A 25,144-nucleotide genomic window follows, 5' to 3' on the forward strand; every position below is an offset into this window, starting at 1 on the left:
TATTATAATTTATGTTTAGTTTTGTCTTGGATGTATAAAAAATGTACAATATTATTCAATGACTTATATATAGTGTCTTGTGTCATAGCTCATATGGTATAGCAATTGTATTTCGATGACACCTGCTGATACAACCTTTTATATAGTATATTTTTATATACTATGCGTTATGTATTTGTTTATAGTTGAGGTGTATTTTAACCCACACCATGATCGTTCCTGGACGTTAAAAAACTAGTTTCTGTGCATATGAAGTGAATAATAGAAAATGAGAATAAATGGTTAAAAGAGCTGAAATGAGACCGAATATTGGGCACGTTTTGGTTAGACAGAAACCAGATTTAATGAAAAACAAAATCCGAAAGTAGCTCGGCATTTCAAGCAGTTACTCCTAGTTAAACAGTATGCTGTAAAGACTTTGAAGATATATATATAAATAAATAAAACTTTCTCTCCATTACTACTCCGGAAAAGAATAATTTATGGACCTTAATTTGGAATAGCTGTCTAATATAAGAGAAAAAAATCTTATATTTTTTAACTTAAGTTAAAATCATGATTCAAAAGTTTTATACTGCAACTACATCCTGCTTTTAATGACTACTCTGAGACCAATGTGCATGAAATCCTAAGAATAATTTAAATAACCCCAACTTTTCTTATGGAAAAATGTTATTCCTCCATATTCAGCAGATCACACTTGCAGTGTTATGACTGAAGATGAAACCTCATCTTTCTTCTAACATCTGCTCTGCGGTGGATAAGACCTGTCAGCGTTATGTTATTATTGAAGTGGAGAATCAGTAGGTTGTTTGTTCTAAAAGCAACTTAAGTTGGAATATGGAAGATATAGAGCAGCTTTAGACTTTCTCACAGGTGGCCAGGTGGAACACATCCTAAGTAGAGGATTTGTGCTAAGAATACCAGAATCTGTAACGTTGCGGGCATTTTAGTGCATAGAAGTTTACCAAAAGGAATCAAGACCCATCTTTCCTCGTAATGCTTGTTGCTATTGAAGTGATGCATTCATGGGGAATTTATAAACCTCTTAGGAGAGTCTGCAATGGGACTAACCTTTGGAAAGATATGAATGTGCCCTACTTTGTGCCCTACTTTACAGGACGACTCACTTTCAAGTTCTTGTTTACTCTTGTCTTGTGAACACTTTGTTATAGTAATCTGACTTTTATAAACTAAAGTAAAGGAGAAAATGTTATATATGATCAGGCCGTGTCCCATTAGCTTTTTAAAAAAAAAAAAAAAAAGCAGCACTTTCTTTCTTTGGAAACATGTTTTTTTTACATCTTGAAACTCCTAAGTGATTTTTCTTTCTAATGAAGAACAATATATGCATATTGCTTTTGCCCCAACCGTCAGCATGATTTAAAGCCGCTTCCTTTTATAATGGAATTTTCTCTATGACGGAGTGTTAAATGGAGGCTTTGGCTATTTAAATTTTGGTTCACTTTAAAGGGTTGTTTTACACGCTCAGCTTCGAATATTCCCCTCCACATCTCTGTTCAACACATTTGTTGTTTTCAAATGAAACAGCTGCACTGACAACTGCTTCAGTGATAAATGGTTAGAGTGTGGGTTCGGGTCGTGTAATGCCCATTCTTTTTATGATTCTCCCTTGTCAGCAAGTTGTAATCCTTGCATAGTTTCCATGTAGTCTTTTTGTCCTTACTTTCTGAACAGAAATGTCTTATTTTAAAAACACCCTGACTACATGAATAAAAAGTTAAAAGTATCATGCCTCATGTAAAATGCATCGAAGGTATTTTGTCTGTTTCAGGCAGCTCGTGTGTTCTTTAAAACCAGGTCAAAAAACACGCAGACAGTGATTCATTTTGCAGACTGTGGTTTCAATTATTCAACATCAAAGTCATTGTTTGTTCTCTGAAAGTTTGTTCTCTGAAAGCGTTTCTGGACTGGCTGCCGTAAAATCGCATTAACTTCACATTATCTGGAAACATGACCATTACAAAGCCTCAGAAGTCATTTTTTTTAGGAAGGGAGATCTGCTTAGACACCGTATATGCCAGTGGGCCATGCGTGATTTATTAATTTAAGGACATCAGCTGATACTTGGTTTGTGAATGTTTAGTAGCTAGAGACTGTAGCTGATCTAGGAACAACCTCCTTCTAAACGTCAGTAAGACAAAGGAGTTGATAGTGGACTTCAGCACTAAGCAGGAGAGGAACTACCGGACCCCTGTCATCAACAAGTGCCCAGTGGAGAGAGTGGACAGCTTCAAATACCTCGGAGTTCACATCACGCAGGACTTGTCATGGTTCTGTCACATCAACACCATGGTGAAAAAGGCCCGACAGCGTCTCTCTCTACCACCTCAGACGCTTGAGAGACTTCCGACTGCCCTCCAAGGTGCTCAGGAACTTTTCCTCGTGCACCATAGAGAGCATCCTGACGGGAAACATCTCAACCTGATTTGGGAACAGCACCATGCAGGACAGACGAGCCCTACAGAGGGTTGTGCGATCAGCTGAGCGCACCATCCGCTCCGAGCTCCCTGACCTGCACTCAATCTACAGCAGGCGGTGCTGGACCAAGGCCAGGAAGATCGTGAAGGACCTCAGCCATCCCAACAACAGACTGTTCTCTCTGTTGAGGTCAGGAAAGCGATTCCGCTCCCTGAAGACCAACACAGAGAGACTGAGGAGGAGCTTCTTCCCGCAGGCGATACGGTCTCTCAATCACACCATCACATAGTACTGACCCACACATATGGTTCTTACACACACACTGGACATTCTGGACTTTGTTTACACTAATTCGATTAGATGCGTGGTCATGTAATCGAATCACTCCATCACTAAATCACTTTAAGCATATTTGCACTGCACAAGACACTTACAAATGTGGATTGCACAACACTGGACATTATATTTCTTCATTTCCATTTAATACTTGTACAGATGCTGTTATTGTATATATATATTTATATTTCTTCATACATTCTTATATATTTCTATACTGTGTATTTGTGTATTGTGTATTTTGTTGTACAGTTATTTTATTTTCAACTTTAATTTTTATATTTTATCTTATTCTTTCCCAGTTAAATTTGCCCTTCATTCTAAGTTGTTGTTGTACAGTTATTTCATTTTTAACTTTAATTTTTATATTTTATTTTATTCCTTCCTAGTTAAATTTACCCTTTTTAATTTTCATATTTATTTCCTATCTTATTCATAGCCTTTTTTTTTTTCTTTAGGTCACGAGCAGTTGTGTAAGCATTTCACTGCATATCGTACTGTGTATGACTGTGTATGTGACAAATAAAATTTGAATTTGATTTGATTTGATCTAATAGGACTGTAGAGGATGAAAAGAGCAAATGGTCAGTGGCATTTTAGTGCACCCCTTTCTGTTATATAAAACTCAACACTGATTAATGGCTGATTAAGACTTCATTCATTTTAGTGGAATGTGAAAAATATGCTAATTTAAACTAGGTTATACTGTATGTACTCATGTAAAATGCAGTTCACATAGTTTATTCTCCCATGAGGAGGGGAAGAGAAGACATTTCCTTCAATACTTCCTGCTCTTTAAGTGATCTCAAGGCAAACAATGCAACTGTATAATGTATCATAAAGGATCAACATCATTTTAGAGTAACACTTGACTGTACAAGAATTTCCCATTTTACAATTAAGTGCTCCAGCATCCACTGTTCTCATCTTTACATCCATCAGAGGAGATGGATGTGTCAGATATGAGGATGGAACCAGATGTTTCCTGACGCTTAGACATATTTTTTAATCTTTTGATGTCTTCTGTCAGGATTATTACTGATTTTTTTAATTAATTTAATGCTGCAAATATAGCTGTAATCTAAACATGCAAATCTGCATGTTTTTACAACTTATACTCTCATGTCTCCTAAGACAGGTCAAAAAGTCAAGGTAGTGCTGTGCCCTGGGTCAGGATGTCATTGACATCAACTCAAAGCCTTTGAAAAATGATGATGTTCAGGCTTGTGTATTTGTCTGGGTTTTTTCTTTTATGATAGAGACATTTAACCCAGAAATGTCAAAATGAACAGAGGAGACTGCTTCTTGCTGTCAATTGGCAATCAAATGGAGAAGTGTTGCTGCTGATCCTTGTTGCTGTGTGTCTTGTTTGGCACTCCATGAAGAGGAATCTTTCCGAGTACAGCACTGTGACATGTGGCAGGATCTACAGTCTCTGGGTCAACATACTAAGCACAGACGGCATCAAATTATAAGTAAATTGCATAAAGTATATATAAGTGGAACAGCATATATGTCTATTAAAATCTATTAAAAGAAGGCCGGCTTTTAATATGTCATGCTTTTTTTCTAACCAAGAAAACATCAATCACTGTTTCAACATGCACATCAACTAAAATGGGATTTTTAATATGAATTAAAAATTGTCCAAGATACTAGTACATGTGTGGTGATCCAAATGATTTATAGTACGTAAGAGTTCTTTGTATTTTGACAGAGAAAACAAAGGCAGTGAAAGAGACTGGAAAAAACAAAAGACACTTTTTGTGTGACAAAGCAGATTTGATTTTGATTTGAAAAAAAATGTGGGCCAAAGCGGCGAGGGCAGCTTGTTGTCTGGACCAACACATTACACATTCTGGTCAGAGGTAATGTTGAACAGTGTCAGTATGGGTCCACTTGAACAGATGGTCTTCCAGCTTGCCCTTGAATTGCCAGCTTTGCTGAGCCAACCAAGTGGAACTCCATGGCATATTAAACCACTCTCCTTTTGCCTTGTCTTTGCGTAGACAGGGTTTGATTACTCAGGGGGTTAGAAGCCAAATTTTAAAAGTGTGAAAGTGTGAGTTTCTTAGCTGCCCTGATTTTGCCCTGATATGACTCTCTGTGCAAAAAACAGTCTATTTGGTGGATTTACCAACCTCATATCCATACTTATTTGTGCATATAACTGTCTTAGCTGTATTTCATCATTCTTTATTGTAATGTTACTCAGTTGCATTGATTAATTACGTCTCCAACTCCTTCAAGTGTACTTTTGCTTCCCTTTTTAGGTAAATATGCCCAGTCTATTTATTCAGCTGCACTTAAAAACATCTAGCAGCTTCTTTCTGGCAGGCTAACTGCTGACTGATCTGTGTAATCTGTGCTTGCAGACTGATTTATAATGGGCTCACGAAGGAACACTTCTTCACAGATGACAACCAAGCTATTTATCATCTGCTATTGATTTTCCTGTGCATTGTCACAAAAATCTGTGCTCACTGTTAACTAGTCTGAGCAGAATGAGAAAAAATTCAATGTGCTCACCATCTGTAGTGCTTTTACATTTCTATTTTGTGGAATACTTATGCATAGTATTAGAATCTAGTTTTTATCTGTTAGAACATTCATAGTTGCTTTTTTTTTTTGCTTTTTTTTTTTTTGCTTTTTACAGACGCGTCATATTTACATGTTTAAATAAGTGACAATTGTTTTCAAATATGACTTATTACTTTATCAACAATTCAAACCATAATATATATATATATATATATATAGATAGATAGATAGATAGATAGATAGATAGATAGGTAGATAGATAGATAGATAGATAGATAGATAGATAGATAGATAGATAGATAGATAGATAGATAGATAGATAGATATTGAAATATTTTGTCAGTTAATTCCAAGAAAATAAGATGTTTTATTACTTTTTAGTCATTCAGTTCATTTTTTTGTTTTCTTTATGCATATTATCATTAATATGAAAGGTTGCAGCTGTGGTAGTTACAAAACAATACTGACTTTCCAGCATTACAGCAGGAAAGATGGTAAAACAATGGAACAAGCAGAAAAGGGCTACAGAAGCTCTTGAGCCTTTACACTGAGATTAAAAGGGAATTAAATTGAATAGTTTCCAGAACTACGTACCACATGTGTAATGTGTTATGTAAAAAGTCCAAGCTAAGATAGGTGGTAGTGCAGCATGTAAACACATCCATGGGAAGTACGATGCAATCAGGTGGCTCAATTTTCTCTTTAATGTTAGGCAAGATGTTTCTCCTGAGTTTAGTATTACTGAAACTTAAGATTTGGTAGAAGCAAGAGGACAGAAACAAGAAATCATTCAAGCAAGGAGAAAAAAAATGTAATATACATGTTATACACGTAACCACTGTTGAGTCTATCATCTTATAACTGTTGATACAAGGCTGCCTGTCGACTTTGTGCAGTAAACTTTCTTTCTGTTTCAGATGATGGCAAGTTGTCATTTGAAGAGTTTAATACTTACTTTGCTGATGGGATCCTGACTACTGAGGAGCTACAGGAGCTTTTCTATTCCATAGATGGCCAACAGAATAAGTGAGTTTTTGACCTAGTGTTATATTTAATAGATTCTCTCTCGTAAACTTTGTGCTTTTACCTTTTAAAGAGGGCAAAATAAAACCATGCTTAAAGGCTGTGTTAATGTGTTCTTTTCAAGTCACCAGCCACAGATTAAATGTCTCACAGCTGGAGGGAGGTCCTCGGTAAACTCAACTCAAGCAGAATTGATGTTTACCCCCTCCTTTGGACATAAAATACTGTGGACTAAACCAGCTACTTCAAAACCTAGACTACTTTCCTGAAATTACAATCAAGGAAATCAGCCTCAGGGTAGCTGCTGAAATCACCGCACTGCAGTGAACGCTTAACTCTTTTAGCCACAGAGGAAAAGACCATTTCTCCCCTGCCATGTTGTATTTAATGTATCTAAGTCTGATCCTTACCTAAAGCCAGTGTGTTTTATTGCCTTTGGCAGATCAGGTATTTGTATTCATGAGGCATTTTGCAACTTTTCTTCTGTGCCAACACTGAGGCTTAACAAGGTTTCAAAATCTCAGTTGATATAACAAATTAACCATGATTGGTAAATCACTGAAATGCATCAGTAGGCCCAGTCTCACACACAAAAGCAGACTGGAATAGATGCATATGTGTTTTTTTGTTTTTTTTTCCTTTTTTGCATCTAACTAGTTAGAGAGACAGTGTTTGGCTACAGTAACCACTCTGTATTTATTTTTGTTGTGGTGCCAGTTCTTCCATCACTGTGTGATAAATTGCTTTTGAACATGCTGCTAGGCTAGTATTGCCGCTGTGATGAGAAACAATAGCCTCGAGACCTCTCTAACCACCCTCCAAGCTTTGAGGCAGTTGGCATAAACTGTGCTCTGATGTCTAATTAAAGGTTTTTCTTATTCTCAATATAACAATACAGTTAATGGAGTGGTGATAGGAAGAACATGTTTTACCTGTATAGGCTTGATAATGCTTAAAGTTATACAGAAAATGGTGGAACTGAAAGCAAAGGGAAAAGAATGATCACATTAGCTATATCTTAATAGCCTAAAAGAGAGATATGTGGGAGCTTATTGTCACCATCCAAATGCAGATTTGTAACAGCAACTGCCAAAAAGACATTTGTTTTTGTTATCTGCAGGAGCTGTGTGAGCATTATAATAATGCAGCTATTTACCAGCTTCACTTCCAGTTTGATTCAGTCTTTAAAATGTCATTAAAACAACAGGGGAATTTTTCACATAGTAATGATAGTAGTAATGGTCTTTATCAAAGAGAATAATTTCTCATCAAATGTAAACCCTTCTGCTACGAAAAGTAAACAAAGACGTATTTATTTCAATGTTTTTACCACTGTGGGAGAAGTAAAACAGACAATGGTCTAAGCTTTTAAATAATGATAAAATGCAGAAGACATCATTTCTAAGGAGAATAAACATTTCAGGTTAACATGCTGCACACAAGTGTGATTTATATGGTTTTAACACTTTAACAAGTCTTGTGTGTGTCTTTATATGACAACACTGTTATCATATTAACTATATTCACACATAGTCACACCAAACCCCTCAAGCAGAAATGAAGAGCTACATAACTTTGAATTTTCCTAATTAACTCTCAGTATCTTCCCTGCTTCTCTCTTATGTTCTGCTCCGCAGCAATCTGGACACTGACAAGCTATCAGGTTGGTTGGAGTGTGCTTACTCTGATTTCTGTATAATTCCTATCATAAAAATTACTGTCATAAGTGCTTGTGTTACCCTATCCTTAGATTCTTTTTTTAATTATTATTAGTGTTCATGAGTAACTTCATAGCAACAGTTTAAAAACTCTGGGAAATTTGCATTTTCCAATGAAAGCATTGTATAAAGTTAGAGGCAGCAGGTTTTGCTGTGTTTTCTGCGCACGCCAAACAAGCAACACAACTAAATTATATATCAAAAGCATTTGTGATTTAGTTTGATTTGAATGTGTCGTCTGACATGTTTAGGTACTGCTGAGCAAAATCTGGTAAAAAGTCATGTTTCCCTATTGGTAGACCTTCTTGTGTGGAAAGTCAACCAGGTGCTGGTATCCTAAAATTTACATACAGTAAGAGTCATATCGATATTGTTATATAGTATACATAGTAGTAGTGATATATACAGTAGTGGTCTATTGGCCTATTTTTTTAATCATTTTAAAAAATACATGTGTGTCAGATGACCTGAATAAAGTTAAGAACTAGGACAGAGACCGGTAAATACGACTTGTACCCAGAATAAAACTTCTGCATAATTTATTGAATGGGAATGGCATCTTTTGCATCTGACATCAACAGAAGTTGACTGTTTTTCCATAACAGAATGCTTCTTGTATCTCATATGTAGTTCAGTGAACATCTGTCAGCCACCGCTCTATGTTCTTTAGACCAAATTGTTTCTGATTAATGGTTTAAAATTCAGTAATGCAACATAAATGAATGTAACTGAGGGGAGAGTAAAGGCTGTCACCAATCCATTCACCTTGGATCACATTGTTAACTGTGTGTCATATCACTCGTACACTTAGCTAGTGTAAAATCAAGTTTTTAATTAAGAATCAAGAGCTAATTACTATTGAGCTTTTTCTTTGCTTTACTCTTGCGCTATCATATATAATTTGGTGAACCTTCCTCGCACAGCCTTTTTACCGTGACACTTTAAATAAGCCTCGGTACACTGCTTTTGCAGTTATGTGAGCTCATTTGTGACATAAACATTAAAATGTGTAGGAGTTTCTTTATAGCAGTCGGTGCTGTCTGGTGTAAAATGAATCTTCACGCTTGCTATCATTAACACTACAGGAGTGAATGAGATATCTTATAACACTGCCTTATTAAAATTAGTAAAGAAAAAAAACTCAATTTCATGAAATGGGGAGCGCTAAGTGTTGCTGACGTATTGTGCATTCATTATATTCTCACTCCTGTAGTCGTCGTCGTCTCTTAATTGGAGTCTGTCATGGCAACATATTAGAGCTTGTCTCCAACTTTTAAACGTTAAAATTAATGTTTGATGACTATTCATGTTCATATTCCGTGATTGTAATGACACTGACAGTTTTTTTGCTATTCCCTGTTAGACTATTTTTCTCAGCACCTTGGAGAGTATCTTAATGTCCTTTCAGCTCTGGAGAGCCTGAATATTGCCATCTTAAAGGCAATGGATAAAACTAAAGAGGTAAGAATTCACCAAAGCACGTGAAGACTCTGAAAGCTATACTATGAACCATTTAGTTTTATGTGAATCTGTCTTAATTTTGGCAGACCACATGGCCACCACTCGCTAGCTCTGAATTCAACAGATTATTGAAATGACTGCACTATTCTCACATTGGAAGTTGGGCTTCACACAGACTTTGTACTTGAGAGCTGGCAGGTTGGATGTAGTCTCAAATGTAATACATGCACCATGCAGGTAATAGCAAGAAAAACTCAGGGCTGAAAGCAATTAGTTTTTATCAATTCAGATGATTCACACTGACTTACATTACCTGTGGTCTCGTTATCCTTGGTCCCACTTTGGAAAATACCGCCAAACCCCGAAACACAAAAATGTTGAATGAGTCGGTGAATGGATATTTACCTGTTAACGCTTACCAAATTTTATGTAACAAGGTTAGGACACTTTGACGGGGTTTATCCTATCTCCTATTAAAACCTCAAACTGAGTCTTCACCTTATAATATACTGATTTGCATTATGGGGACATTTCTTTACCTTAAAGGAGGTGGGCCTACATAACGTGAGTATCCAAACCAATCCCCACAATGTAAGTAATACAAGTAGACACAGACACGCTTACCAAGTTAGTTTTTTTTGTGCTATAAATCTCCTGTGTTTAGTTTTGTGCTGATTCTTGTCTATTAGAGGAAGCCCCCGTGTACACAGATGGAGCCACTGCTGCACCAAGTCTCCCAGAAGTGATGAATTAACAAAAGAGGGATAAAAAAAAATATTTCAGGCAGGGATGGGCTGGGGAAATAAATCAGATGGGGAGTTTGACCCAAGAATAGCTTAATACGCTCTGCACAAAACAGCAGTGTTGTCTCAATATCCTAATTATAAATGAGTCACAGATATCCTATATAACACAATAATCTACCCGATACTTTGGACACAACTGTGATGCTGTTTCTGTTTATTAACTTTGCATGTCAAAGCTACAGCGTGTACTGCACCAGCATTAACATGTAACTAAAATCGTTGACTTGACTTCCCCTTGTTACTGCTTGCCCTTTTTTTACTCCAGGGAACTTCTTAACATTTCTGTTCCTGTCCAGCAGCACAGCACTTTTGGTCCTTTTTGCTCCAGCAATTACTGCTCCCACTGCTAAAGCTGCAGATGGAAAAAAATACTGATTAGTATTTAAGCCAGCAGTCTGCCCACCTATGTTCTGCGGGTTCCATGGGCCTTGATTGTGTTCAGTCCAAGCAGAAGAATCAATCCACATAATCAGTCTTATTTTTAACAATTATAGTATGCTTGATTTTAAGAAAGTAGCTTCCTTAAGTGGGATGCACATTCTCTTCCTGAGCATTAAATGAGGAGACTGATAAATTGTGTGAGTGGTTAATGAGAAACTGCTGCAGGAAGAAGATGTTTTGATGTACATTAGTGCTTAGACTAGAGCAACAGGAAGAAGGTAGTCTGGTTGTGTGCGATGGTTTTTAGTTTTTTGGTTCTATTAGATTAATAAGAGATAGAGACAGAGATAGAGCAGGAAGGCAGTTCTCCATGAAGAGGAAGAAGCACAAGCCATGACTTTACTTGAGAGATTGCGTTGTTTTTAATACTTGGCCTGACTGCAGAGATGTTCTGTGTTTATTAGGTAAAACAACCACACATGCCATAATCAGGAATCATGCACAGCACCAGTTTCTTGTAGTGTCACCAAGTGACACTGCAAAATTATGCAAAACGAAGCTTTGCAAAGTCCTGAGTAGCACCAATGGACTATCAGTGCAGTGCAATCCCATGACCTTAAGTCTTGTTCACTCTACAATTTTCAGTCCTAACTGCTACAAATATTCTCTTGATACTCCTGATGTCCTACGGTGTGTGTCCCAAAAACCTCATGTCATAATATGTACCGGTTTTGCACAGCCTAGCATTTCTGTACCTGTTTATTATGTTGCTCAACTAGAGCTGATAAAATGTTTTAAAACTGCTTGAGGATTTTTTGAGGTAACAGCTATGAGTCAGGGATTTAAAGTTTAATAGGCGTTGTTAAATGAGAAGAGTGGAGGAAATGTGTTCTGAATAATTATGGAACCTGCCTTAATTAGATCACCTAACTCCTCTATTTGGCCTCTTCTTTAAAGCTGTTGAAGTGGGTAAACCCCTAGACGATTGTGCAGTCACTGGTTAGCAGCTGTGGTCTGTCAGTGCTTTGGACTGCTAATCCCATGATGCTTTTTCAGTAGAGGCTCGTCATCGCAAGTTTTGACAATGAGCTATGCAATGTTACTTCACTCGCACATTGCGTGACTATGTCTCCTTTGAGAATGCGTAATCACATTTGTGTTTGGGGACATGAGCAGCAATTATGTCTCCTATTAAAGTTCTTCCACCTTGGAATTTGAATACGCACTTCTGAATAATGTATGTGTTCTGAGAATTAATTAGCCCATTTAATTGCAGCTGTCACACATTTCACAAGTGCCTGCAGTTGTTTTAGAGAAGTTATCACATGATCGCTCTCTCTCCTCTGTGTGGTGTGTCTTGTCTCAGAGCTGCTTTTCCTTTCTTTGCGCTTTGGTTTGAGCAGTTTGTCCTTTAACCCTTTGTTCTGTTTGTTGCTCTCTTTCTCAGGAGTACCAAGGTGCCAGCGTGTTGGGTCAGTTTGTCACCAGATTCATGCTAAGGGAGACATCCAGTCAGCTGCTTTCTTTACAGAGGTCCCTGCAGTGTGCCATGGAGGCTGTGGAAGAGCAGAGCAGCCCTGCCCCGTTAGTACACTATGTGATACAGTATTTTGTGTTATCTGTTATTTGTTACATTTTATTCAACACTGTTTCCATACTATTAAAGTCTTAGTCATAATTTAAGTAGAGAACTTATGAGCAACAGCATTTCTGATGACTGGTGCTGTAATGCTAAACTCAGGTATAAGGATTACCTTGTGTTTTTTGTTTTCATAGATGCTGTTCTAATGAAAATTTAGAATTTTAACTCTTACAACTTTAAAATTCTGCTGCAACACTGCACAGAAAGGGAGTACAGTCATGCTTTTCTATGCTGCATATATTTTAAATGTAATTTTACTGTTGTAAATCTTTAATTTCAGTTAATTAAGGCTTCTGCCTCTACTTTTATATGTAGATTGGAACATGGTCGGTGATTTAGGTATGACAGAGTTGTCAGAATTAGTCCTAAACTCGGGTCTTTTGTTGCCCACTGGATGGATTTGCAAAGTATATAGAAACACAGTGCATACTTTTGAGAGTGACACTGTATTTTGTACCAAGTATTTTATTGCAGAGTGGATCACACTATGAGAATTGTTGTCTGAACTGTTAATTACATGTGAGCCAGAAGCCTGAAGCATCATTAGTTATAAAAGCGCATTACTTTTTTCCTCTCACTTACCACAACACATAGAAGCTGCTTGAGCCGAGGGGACGTGCTGATGCTTCTCTTTGATTTTTCAGAGTTTAGAATTTGTTGCGCTTGCATCATTCTTATGACGTTCCTCGGCTGTTTTTTAAGAATGATTTTTACACTAAAGGAAAGGAGAACATTTAAAGGTTTTTTTGTTTGTGTTTTTCTTAATGCAGTGGTTAAATAAGTTCAGCCCAACTGAGATGTGCAGCAGACAGTCCAAACTAAAATGAATAAAACACATCTAAGAACTCATTCCAGTCTATACAGTGTGGTAATGATGGATCTAACAGAGGAAATGCTGCATATATGTTCATACTGCTTAGTGAGGTGTGGTATAAGCCAGCGTGTTTGTTAGCTGAAGGAGAAAAATGACTCATGCTGGAGGGATGATTTCTCTGCTAGACTTTGCATTCTGTCGTACCATGATGCTCTGTGTAATTTAATATAATAATCCTGTATTTTTATATACAGTGCACCATAATAACTCAGAATGTTTTTCCCTCTTTAATCATTCAACAATGTTTTACTAATATCTCACTTTATAATCTCTCTTTAAAAAATATTCAACCACAGCATTTCAAGACTACTACTGCTAATGCAAACTGCTTCAAGAAATACACACATGTATACTATTTTTAAATTGTGTCAACAGAAAACTTCCATAATTCATTATTAGCACAACCAGGTATGAAAAACAAAACAGTTAGCATTGGTCTAAGCAATACGTTTAAGCAAGAAATTCACTGTATCATGAAGCTTTCTTTCAAACATGCCTTTGAGCAGAAAGCTTTGAATTTACTATATTCTCACAGGCTTTCAAACAGATGCCTCACTAATAGGCAGACTGTTTGAAATTCAGAATTTCTGTCAAAGACCTTAATGCTTTCATTAAATGTAAATGAAGGTCATGGAATAAAAACACAACTAAACTGCTGTCACCAATTAAGAATTTGGCAAACCACCAGTTACTGGAGTTACCGTACGCATTTTTCTAAAATTTACTATTTAAATATCTAAAGTTCTTAAAAGATCTCAACAAGGTTGCTGGATATCTTTGATGCAGGAAATTTACCATATAAGATGTTCAGAAACACGATCCATCTAGGCATTTAATGAGTAGAAGTCTGTGTCAGCACAGGTCAAGATTATGACTAATGCTTTGGCAACACTAACTGTTCTCATTTAAAATAATAAGGATACTTTTCTACATTTTTCATGGCTACATAATTTGGTAGCGCTAATCGCAGCCTGGGTTGTCTCTTTTCTTACCTCTGGGTGCCACGCTGGCATTATTGAAGATAATAGAGTGATTATAGCCAGGGTGAATTATTGAGAGTTGACTGGGGGAGGCAGAGCAAGGGAACAAGGCGAAAGGATGATATTGGTAGCAGTGACATATATAGACAGTAATTCACTAAGAGAGAGAAAGAAAAGCAGAAAAAAGAAGTAAATGGATAGCAGAATGATGCAGAGAACCTAAGATGAATTGGAAAAACGAAAGGAGGCCTGTACAAATGAACATAACGCGGAGCTTTTTGGTCAGACACTTTTAATATTGCTCAAGGAGATATAGATTTGGACAGACACAGTGAGTGTGTGAGTGTGTGTGTGTGTGTGTGTGTGTGTGTGAGTGACAGAATTAGAGACATATTGAGTTAAACAACAAACAGCTTATTTCTCTCTCATTTGCTTCACTGCAGTAGATTTATGGTGGTTGCAGTGGCCTTTGGGCTCCAGGCTGTTCTCAGCATGATAACCTCCTAGCAATGCACTCCCTCTGCGCTGTCAGCATGATCCTGCACACACACACACATAGACACATACACAGACACACGTATTAACGTGCACACATAACAACACAACAAAAGGAGGGAGACACTGGCTCACACTACCAAGTACAAACAAATGCGCAGAAGCATTTAGGCACACAGAGAGCCACACACATACATAACTAAATCAAAGTCTTCACACACACACACACCACACACACACAGAAACACTATCTCGATTGTCACACCCTCATGACTACAGAGTGCTTAACATCCTGCCCTTGACACTCTGCATTTAGCACAGCAAACACTTTTCCATCTATAACAGAGATATAGATAGTATGTGTGTGTGTGTGTGTGTGTGTGTGTGTGTGTGTGTGTGTGTGTGTGTGTGTGTGTGTGTGTGTGTGTGCATATGTGTGATTGAGGAAAGGAGTAAGTGTAAGTGTCTGTCCCCCTTAAATCTTTACCCTGTGGGATAATAAGCTGTTTTCACCTCTATTCTGGATGTCTCTTTGTGTGTCTTTGTGCCATTGATTATGCTGTGTCTCTTGCATCATACATTAACCTATCTCAGTTTCTGATTGGAATCAATTATTAATGTATCATTCTCCACATATTTTTCTTCCTCTCTTTGCATTCTCTGGCCCCTCAATCTTCTCTATTCCTTCCAATGTTTCGTTCTATATATGCTTCATATTTTCCCATGTGACTTCCTCTGTTTGCTATATTTTAAGAGTTTTTTCCCACATTGCTCTGACAGTTGCTGTCTTTCTCTCTGATGTTTGTCTCACTGGATTTCCACTGCTGTCATGGCAGGAGAGAAGTAAAGGCGCCAGAGCTGACAGCAATACAGAGAAATGGCAGGCGCTGTGGTCGCAGGGTCCATAATAACCTGTGCCTCTCTCCATCAGATCCCTGCACTGGCATCCTGACCATGGGTAAGAGGAACAACAAAGTACAGGGTGGGCCATTTATATGGATACACCGTAATAACATTGGAATGGTTGGTGATATTAAAGTCCTGTTTGTGGCACATTAGTATATGTGAGGGGGCAAACTCCTCAAGATGGGTGGTGACCACGGTGTTACATTGAAACCAAGCACACCATTGTTTTTCTTGTGACATTACCAATAAGTTTGATGTGTCACATGGCCCTCTTCCTATTGGAAAAACAAAGGTTGTATCCAAGATGGCCGACTTCTAAATGGCTACCATGGTCACCACCCATCTTGAGGAGTTTGCCCCCTCACATATACTAATGTGCCACCAACAGGACTTTAATATCACCAACCATTCCCATTTTATTACGGTGTATCCATATAAATGGCCCACCCTGTAGACTTAAATTGCTAAAAGTGAAATATGGTCTTTTTAAATTGTTTGTTGTCTGTAGCAAAAGAAGGGAACACCAGATGTCAACTTATCGGCTTCCTTTTTTTCTCAGTCATTTGCCACCAGCGCTTAGGTGCAGTATTTGTAACTTAATAATAATGATAGCAATTTCTTATAGAACAAAATCAACAAAGTATTAGGTGATCTTTCAGTGTCAGCTGAAAGATCCGAAAAATAATCTCTTGGACATTTATGTTTCCATAAATAACCAAGAGATGTGGGGATGTAACACAATGTAACCATATTGAAAAAAGGAGACAAAGAGGCAAAATTGGCAACAAAATAAATTATTTTATTAATAATTAAACTAAAAGAGACAGACAAGCTTCTTGCACCATCAAAGGAAAGAAAAAATTACAAAACCCAGATGTTGGTAACTAATTAAAGAAGTAAAAAAAGGTTAAATGACCAATAACTCTCCTCTTCACAGAACAGAAGCAAGCAGCAGTAATACACAGCTCACAAGCTGCAAAACAAAAAGGCAGACTGTGACTAGGGCTCTCCTCTCTAGTGCCAGCCTTAAGCACTCTGGCCTAATTGCCAAGTAGAATCAGCTGCACTCAAGGATGGCACCTAAGGCTGGAGAGCAAGGCCCATCCACTGGGGCAATATTACAGCAGGTCCTGCTGGGGTTATAACAATATTGCTCTCATTTACTCTGGTTATGTCTATCAACACAAGACCAATTTGTTTTTACTTCAAACTGAAACTTGTCATGTATTTGTGGAATTGCTTAAAAAATCAAAAGAACACAAACCTATAAACTATGTAGTTCCTCAAACAACATGAAATAGTTTCTTTTCTGTCTCTTGGGATCTAGAGAAAGCTTACAATAGGGTGCCACAGAGAGGAACTGTGGTAGGCTACTGCATAAGGAAGTCAGGAGTGACAGAGACATTTGTGAGGGTGGTGCCAGGAATGTATGAGAACAGCAGGACAGTGGTAAGGTGTGCGGTAAGAGTGACAGTTTAGTTCAAGAAGAGTGTGAGATTAGATCAGGGATCAGCTCTGAACCCTTCTTGTTTGCAGTGGTGATGGACAGGATGACAGATGACTACTGGCAGGAGTTTCCATGTGCTATAATGTTTGTAGATGACATTGTGATCTTTATTGAGATTAGGGAGAAGGTAGAAAAGGACCTGGAGAGATGGAGGTATGAACTGGAAAGTCAGATGAGAGTGTGAATGAGAAGGAGACAATAGGTGGAAATGTGACAATACAAGGAGTAGAAGTATTGAAGGTGGATGAGTTTAAATACCTGTGGTCAGAATACACGAGAGGGCAGGCTGGATGGATGGAGATGTGACAGAACGATAGCAGCAAGAGTGAAAGGCAAAGTTAGGTAGTTAGACCTGTATGGTTTGGAAAAGGTGACACTAACAAAAGCACAGGTGTCAGAACCGCAGATGGCAGAGCTGAAGATGCTAAGATTTTCAAAATGAATATATCAGAGGGTCAGACAGGTTGAGTGGTTTGGAAACATGGCAAAGATAGTTTGAACTTGTACACAGAGGAACAGTAGACACTTTGGATATGGAGCTGCCCGGCAGAAGGAAAATAGGAAAACTAGAGAGAAGACTCATGGATATAGTCAAGGAGGAGATGCAGAGGGTTGGTGTTACAGAAGTGGATGCGAGGGAGATGAAAACAAATGATCCGCTGTGACGACCACTAATGGGAGCAGCCCCAAAAAGGAGATAATTTGCTACAGATTATTTTCTAATAAACTTGCACAGTAGTTGGAAGTTCTGTATTATGACTGATTCAATATAAAGATTTTTCATCACAATACCAAAACACACAGTGATGTGTTTTAATACTTTTTTTGGGGCGGAGGATGGAATATATTGGCAAACGCTGCAAACGGGGTTTAACTGTAACACATTTGTCATCAGGCTGAATTTATGCATATTCACAGGATTTGGAAAAAACAACATCTTAGAAAATATTGTTGTTTTTTTCTTTAATATCTGCTACATGCTGTAAATACATCAAGGTTATCTTGAAATCTGCTAACTCTGTCAGAGTACAGTAATTTAGCAACAGTATAAATGTTATAGTTTTTACAAAAGTTTAACAATAAAGAGGTGCACTTCGTATCGTTTGTACCTGAGGAACATTGTGCTCTGTGTTGTAGACAAGTATTATCCTCATTACTGCCGTTTGTGTTATGCATAATAAGTGCAGACAGTGAGTATTCCCTCAAGTTTTCACCGACCAAGATAATATTAACAAATTCTAGAGGTAAACGCTTTAGGTTTGCCCTCATTTGTTTCTTATTCACTATTATTGATAGACTAAACTTGTAATTCTGAAAGGACAGAATGAGATTTAAAATAAACAGCAAGCCTTTACCCTGTTTCCAGATGCAGTATTTTCAATGTCAGGGGTGTATTATTCCTTCTTTCAAATGTTCTTGCATCCTTCATCCTTCATCCTTTTGAATTTCAATTCAATTTTATTCAATTCAATTTTATTTATGAGGTGCCAAATTTACAACAACCTTGCCTCAAGGTGCTTTATTTTTGCTTTGACAAGATGTCTTTGTCCTATAGGAATGAAAGGCTTGAACACAGAAAGAATGTTGAATTCTCTATTCTAACCCAATTTTATAGTACAAACAGACCATCCAAATCTGTTTTGATAAATATGTTACTGTATGTAGCTATGCACTTACTCAAAAACCAATCTGATGATTTAGCGCTGTGTTTTTTCCAGGTGTCAACATGGAAGATGGAGAGAACTGGTGTTCTCAGATCAATAGGCTGCAGCAACTTTTGGATAAACTGGAGTGTCAGGTAGGAGAACTTTCCTTATGTAGGCTATATTTTAGAGTGGACAGCAAAACACTTTTCAAACTTTGAAGTATGTTATTTGCTCCCACAGTGACTAGCTCTAGTTCTTTGCTAAAATCTCAGTAACACAAACTTGAGTTTCTACAATTCCGTGCAATGGATCTTTTGAGCATTTTAATGATTTTCTGCCCTCATGATGCTAGCTTAAACTATAAGTCAGTATAGCCACAGTCATGTCATTTACTTGTTTAATAACTGTTATTTTAAATCCTCAAATTTGCATTTTCCATTTTAATGAGCTGGATGTGATCACATGGTCAATAAGACTGTAAGGTAACTTGGTTTGCAAGAAAACATTTTAGGAATTCTGTTCATAAAAATGTCTGCACAGCTAACAATAGTTTTATCAGGTTTGATTAAAGCAGCACCAACAACACAGTACAGAGGTCCATTTCAGGAAGTCAGAGAGACCCTGGCAACCGCCAGTCACACAAGAAGAACATGTATTCCTTGACCAGTTAGCAAAAGCCTCTTAGTAATTGCTTCATTGCTGCAGTTACTTGTAATTACCATGAAAGATGCCAATTTGGCTGCAAGCACTCACCAACTTCTCTCCGAGTGGGAGTGGAACTGTTAAAGTGTGACTCAAACCAGAAATGAAGACAGTTTGCCCTTAAAGAACAGTTGCACCTTTTGAAATGTGGTTGGCTACAACTCTGTGATCTAGGGGGATCCCAGATATAGAACTGAAAAAGCTTCTCAGATGAAGGTGAAACATCTTCGTGAAACTTCCAAATTCAATCGCTTTCCTTTCCAAGCTCTTTAGATTACCATGACCTGGATGACTGAGGACCTACACATACCTACAGCTGTGTGCCACAGCTTTTATTTTGAAGGTGAACCTTCTCTGTTTCCGGTCTGCATCACAATTTGCTAGTTTTGCCAATTAGTTAACATGTAAACTACAGATGACCCTGGCAAACTATAGTCACAAGGAAGTTTTTGGTGCAGCACCTTATATATAACCAAGTGCACCTAGCAACAGCCACCAACCTCCAGAAACTATTCACCAACTGGTCAGGAATTACACATTTTTCCCTTGAGGCCAGTGGTTGTGTTGTGTCTATTATAAATTTCATACATAAAAATATACCAGTGCTATTGTTTCCCTAGGTTTAATAAAGACCAAGGAACCAGACTGTAAGGTACACAGTGATCTGTAGTGGACAACAAAATTGAGGAGGAAAACAAAGAACTGTGATACACAGAGTCTAAACAGTGAAGTGTAGAAGAGGCAGCATGCATGTAGATAATACCACCATAATCAGTCTTTTACTGTCCAAATCATCTCTATAGTTATTTATATTCATTACAAAGTCTTTTAACTTGGACAGCAGTTTATAATTGTTTTAAAAATTACTGTACAAAACAATAACACTTTGTTAGTTATGACAATATATTGATTCTCTGAAGGTTAAACAAATAAGACTAAAACATCTTCATACTGTGTTATGCTGGTCTTGGTGTTCACAGAAGAAATGAATGCATAACCTTCCTGTGAATACAAATATGGAGCAATCATCATCACTGAATCCATTAACTTTGTTGAACCGGTAATGGAATTAACCAAGAAATAAAACAATATATCGGACAATAAAGCCCTTCCCACTCCTTTTTTTCTGAACATGTTTTATACTAAACAACCGGTGATGAATTATGCAGAGAATGTACAAAATAGAAATCCCTAATGCATTCCTTTTTCAAACATAATTTTGCTTCGAGCCACAGAATATTAGCCCATATAATGAGAAATAAAACGGCTCTTTAGATTTGTGGTTGTCTCTGTAGCGTCATCTATAAAATACTCACAGGACTTTAAAGCCAACATGAAAAACATTATCCAGCCAATGACGTGGAGATCCAGCTTTTTAGATCCAATTAAAATAAAACCACTCAAATAGATCCTCTAGAAAAGAGTAGAATTCTTGAAGCAGAATTCATTGAACAGAATCATATGAACAGCAAAACAGTACATCACAGTATACAGAACAGAACACATAGCAAAGCAAGTAAAGAAAACCACGGAGTATAGCGCCTTTAAGCACACATGGCAGAGACACACAAAGACACAGACAGAATAAGGTGGAGGGAGGCATATCTGACCCTTCTTTTATAGGTGACCATAACCCCTCCTCCTGTTGCTGGGTAACTTTGTCTTTTCACTTATTTGGTTTTAAGTTTAAACTATTTGTATTTTCCCAATTTTACAAATATCAATTTAATATGTTTGTCAGTGTTTTTCAACAATCCATATATGTCGATCTTACATATATTTGTTCTCTTTTTGATCGTCGGGACTTGTCTTACAAAACTTTCTGGGTTTTCTTCCCAGACCTTTATCATCCATCATTTCAATTAGTCCTTTTGACAGTTTTATGGCCAAAGTGAATTCCAAAAACAACACTTCTAGTGCCAGGTTCAAGGCAGCTGTACACGGTATAGGTATATAGGTATATACAAGTATAAATGATTTCAGATTATACATGTCATCAAAGAAATCCACAACAACTAGACCATTTAATATTGTTTTTTTTTTATCAGTATGCAACCAGGTGCCTACTTTCAAGAAAGATGTGGAAAAACAGTCCAAACATGGAGTATATTTTCAATCAGAAATGTTTCATTGCTGAATTGTTGATTATGATGTTTATTGTACATTTTTATATATTCATTGTGTGTGTGATCAAAAAGAAAATGGTTAGACTCGCAAGATAAAATACTGCTTTTCTAAATGGAATTCTACAGTCTTTGTCTGTCAAACACAAAGTCACATCGCTCTCATCATGATTCTCACTACATCATCCCAAACCCTTTTTCACGCTCTACTGCCTCATCTTATGCTCCATCTCCTTTCTTCTGTCTGTTCTTTTGTTTATTAACTCCTGCTTTTCACAGTTTCTAATGTTCATCCTTTCACTTGGACCATTTTTCTCTCTCCAGTCCTCAGTTTTGTCAACTCAGAGAGACTCAGAGAGCAATATCAAAGCAATTCATAACCTGCAGGATGTACTAAGTGCAATATCCATCCCCACACCTCAGTGCTGCCATCATCACACACTTCTTCTGTCCATCTCCTTCATATTCACTGCTCTCTCAAATGCAGCAGAATGAGTTTGTGCTTCAAAGGTCATGTTTTATGTGTTCGCATATGTGCACACACAAGAACCGTAACCTTTATCACAGAGAGCTTGTTGTTCTTTTTCATTTATTGTATTTTATTATCAATAACATAATACTCTCATAGACTACATTCATCACTAGGATATGGTTCCAAAAATTGAAAGTGAAAGATTTTCTATTCTCTACTTGTTACCTTTATTACCCTGTTTTGGACAAGTAGCTATTGTGAAAGATTGTGACAAATTACATAAAACCAAAGAAAAATCAGATCGTGCACTGTGGAAAAAAAAATAAATGTATCCTATTTATCAGTTCTTAGACACCTGTGCAAATAAATGTGTAAATGAGGTTATTCTGTGTATTTTTGTTCATTTTATAACTTCTGCATTGTTATATAATTAAAAACTATAACAATATAATTAAAAATGCCAAAGTAACCTTTAGGAATTTATTGTAAATGCAATATGGGAGTTTAGCTTTGTTTCAAGTATCACTCTGATTTTTTTTTTTTAAGTTAAACTGATCTTTGATACTGAGAGACATTAACTTCTTCTCTTATCTGTTACCTTCTTCTTTCAGAGTCCCAAGTTGGAGCCACTTAAGGAGGACACACTGGCCAGTACATACAAGTCTGTAAGTCAGCACTGAAGCAGAATTTTTGTATTTTTCTTGTGACCTTCTTATAGGCTGGTACAGGACTTCAAGGTGAAGTTTCACGTTTTTGTCACTAAAAAAACACACAAACAATTAAAAAAAAAACAGTTTGCATACTGTTTTTGGCCGCAAATTCTGAAATATGATATTTTTGTGGCTGAAGCCACTGCAGCTTTACAGGACGACTCTGTCTATACTAACAGTATCTTGATTGACCTCTGCTCATTAAAACAGCTCTAGTTAAATAGCAAATATTTTTTCTCGTATGTGCATTACTCAACATAAACACAATACATGGATATACAGAATTGGATCATGTTCTTGGTTGTTTATCTCATCTCATCAAGTTTATAACACTACAATAATTGCTACCAGTCATTCAAATCAATCGTGTATTTTGTTTTGTGTATTTGATAAAATGTTCTACAGGAAAATTTTTAAAAGGCAAGTTGTGATGCTTTGTTTTCTCAACGCTTTCTCATTGAATCAAGAATAAGAGAGAGTCATTTCTAAATTGTCTGATTTGAAAAGGTAACATCTGGACAAAAGAAGGCTGACTCCACATCCAATTAATAGATAAGAGAAACACGCACAGATGATGAGGTTTTAACCTTTAGTTACAGGTTAGCTGGTGATAGTTATATAAGAATTTTTATAACAATAATAGAAAGGTAAATGTCTGTTGTAAGATGTATAATTGGCAAATTGTGTCCTTTTTGACTTCTTTTAGTGTTGGACTTTAGATCTTCTGCTTGTAACAAGTTCAAAGAGTCTTAGTCATTAGTCCTAAATCACAAAAGTTTCTCACCTATGTTTTGTAAAACAGATTTTTTGTAGTGTTTTAACTCTTAGACCTGAATATAATTTTTCACCTGACAATGTAGAGCATTTTTTGCTCTCTGGAACGATGAAAAAATGCAGTAATTGCATTTGGTAGAAAATAATACAGTGAAATTACTTTACAAGGATTCTGTATGCGTCATCCGCTTTTAAATATTACGAGCACTGTAACTTATATAATAGGCAATACCATCCACTTCCATCTGACTCGGGTAGTGACAAAAAAAACTCCATTGACTGGATGCATATTACATTTCAAATCAAGGTATGTCTCAGTGTACATTCATAGATTTTATTGAGCTGTAGGATGGACTCACTGTAACTTCAAATTGCTGGGAGAGAAAAGTGGAGCGGATGTTGATTCAGTGCACTGGCAGACCAAATGGTAAACATGGCCTGAGTTCAAGCCCAGAATGATTTGCTGCCATTTGCAGGATTGTTCCCAGGTACATCAATCTCTAAGGAACAAAAATGATTTTTTGTCTTTTTTCTCCTTTCTTATTGAAAGTCGATAGACTGCCATGGAAAGCATTTAAGAAACTTGAGATATGTTTTCAGAATAAAAAGCCTTCAGCTATTGTTGTCAGTATATAAAGAAAGTGGCAAAGCACTGAGAAAATCAAAACTGAGGAGTCATGGCAACATAGGTATTGTAGCCCAGCTCTAGTATCAGTATTCTGTAATCACTTTCTGGTATTTTAAATTGTGAAATATCTATGAATTTCATTAAAACCAGGATTTCGGTAACATTCACAATCACAACCAAATCTACTGAAGTGAGAGTAATGCTAAGTGAAATAACACTTATCTATTTGAATTTATTTGTCATCTGGTGTGATGGATGGTGATATCAGTACATATTTGCTCTGAAAGTATCCATCTTGATGCTATCTATCCTCATGCCTGCGTTGACTTTTAATTTTTGTAACCAAATGTATCACATACTGTATAACCTAAACCCCATATCCAAATGCTAACCTACCCTTAACCTAATGTAAACGTCTCCTCTAACAATCTATTGTGAACCCCAACGCTAAGTCCTAAGCAAAGAGCTGACCACTTTAAACAAATGTCATCATCCTAAACGTGCAAATCTCAAAAAGGTCCTCACAAAGACAGACATACAAGGGCACAAACACACAGAGTGAGATCTTTGGTCATTTAATCTCTTTTTTTATCCCTTTCTCTGTCTGATGTCTTATTGCCAACAGAATATCCTGCTGGTTCAGAGGCAGATGTCAGTGACTGATGTCAATCTGGACAATTTCCAGAAAGTTGTAAAGAGCTACATTGACGCCACCTCAGCTCACTCTGACAACCTGCAGTGAGTGTCTTGCTAGTTTCCAGGAAAAGCAATGCATGTTTGAATCAAAGCATGGGACTCTGCTGCTGTGAAAACTCCTGGAGTACTGCGCAATTGCCAGTATACGTGGTCCATAACTGTGAGCAGCATAATACAAATTACATCTAAAGTAATAACGATTTACTGGTTCAAAAAGTGACTATATCGCTTACATAACTAAAACAAGACTTTGGAACTTGGTTTTGATGTTGTGCTTTTGT

General features: G+C 37.0%; 1 protein-coding gene across 1 annotated transcript in view; it reads left to right on the forward strand.

The window, feature by feature from the left end:
- necab3 (N-terminal EF-hand calcium binding protein 3) overlaps window positions 1-25,144 on the forward strand; it is a 39,001-nt gene that overhangs the window by 7,733 nt on the left and 6,124 nt on the right. The window contains exons 3-10 of the mRNA XM_084929429.1: window positions 6,237-6,345; window positions 7,980-8,005; window positions 9,424-9,521; window positions 12,156-12,292; window positions 15,536-15,657; window positions 18,831-18,910; window positions 22,667-22,720; window positions 24,793-24,905. Of these exons, the coding sequence (XP_084785555.1) occupies window positions 6,237-6,345; window positions 7,980-8,005; window positions 9,424-9,521; window positions 12,156-12,292; window positions 15,536-15,657; window positions 18,831-18,910; window positions 22,667-22,720; window positions 24,793-24,905 (739 nt within the window). The remainder of the gene's footprint in view (window positions 1-6,236; window positions 6,346-7,979; window positions 8,006-9,423; window positions 9,522-12,155; window positions 12,293-15,535; window positions 15,658-18,830; window positions 18,911-22,666; window positions 22,721-24,792; window positions 24,906-25,144) is intronic.

The sequence above is a fragment of the Perissodus microlepis genome, chromosome 5 (genome assembly GCF_051167445.1).
Source record: "Perissodus microlepis isolate ML-2025 ecotype Zambia chromosome 5, ASM5116744v1, whole genome shotgun sequence".
Lineage (NCBI taxonomy): Eukaryota > Metazoa > Chordata > Actinopteri > Cichliformes > Cichlidae > Perissodus > Perissodus microlepis.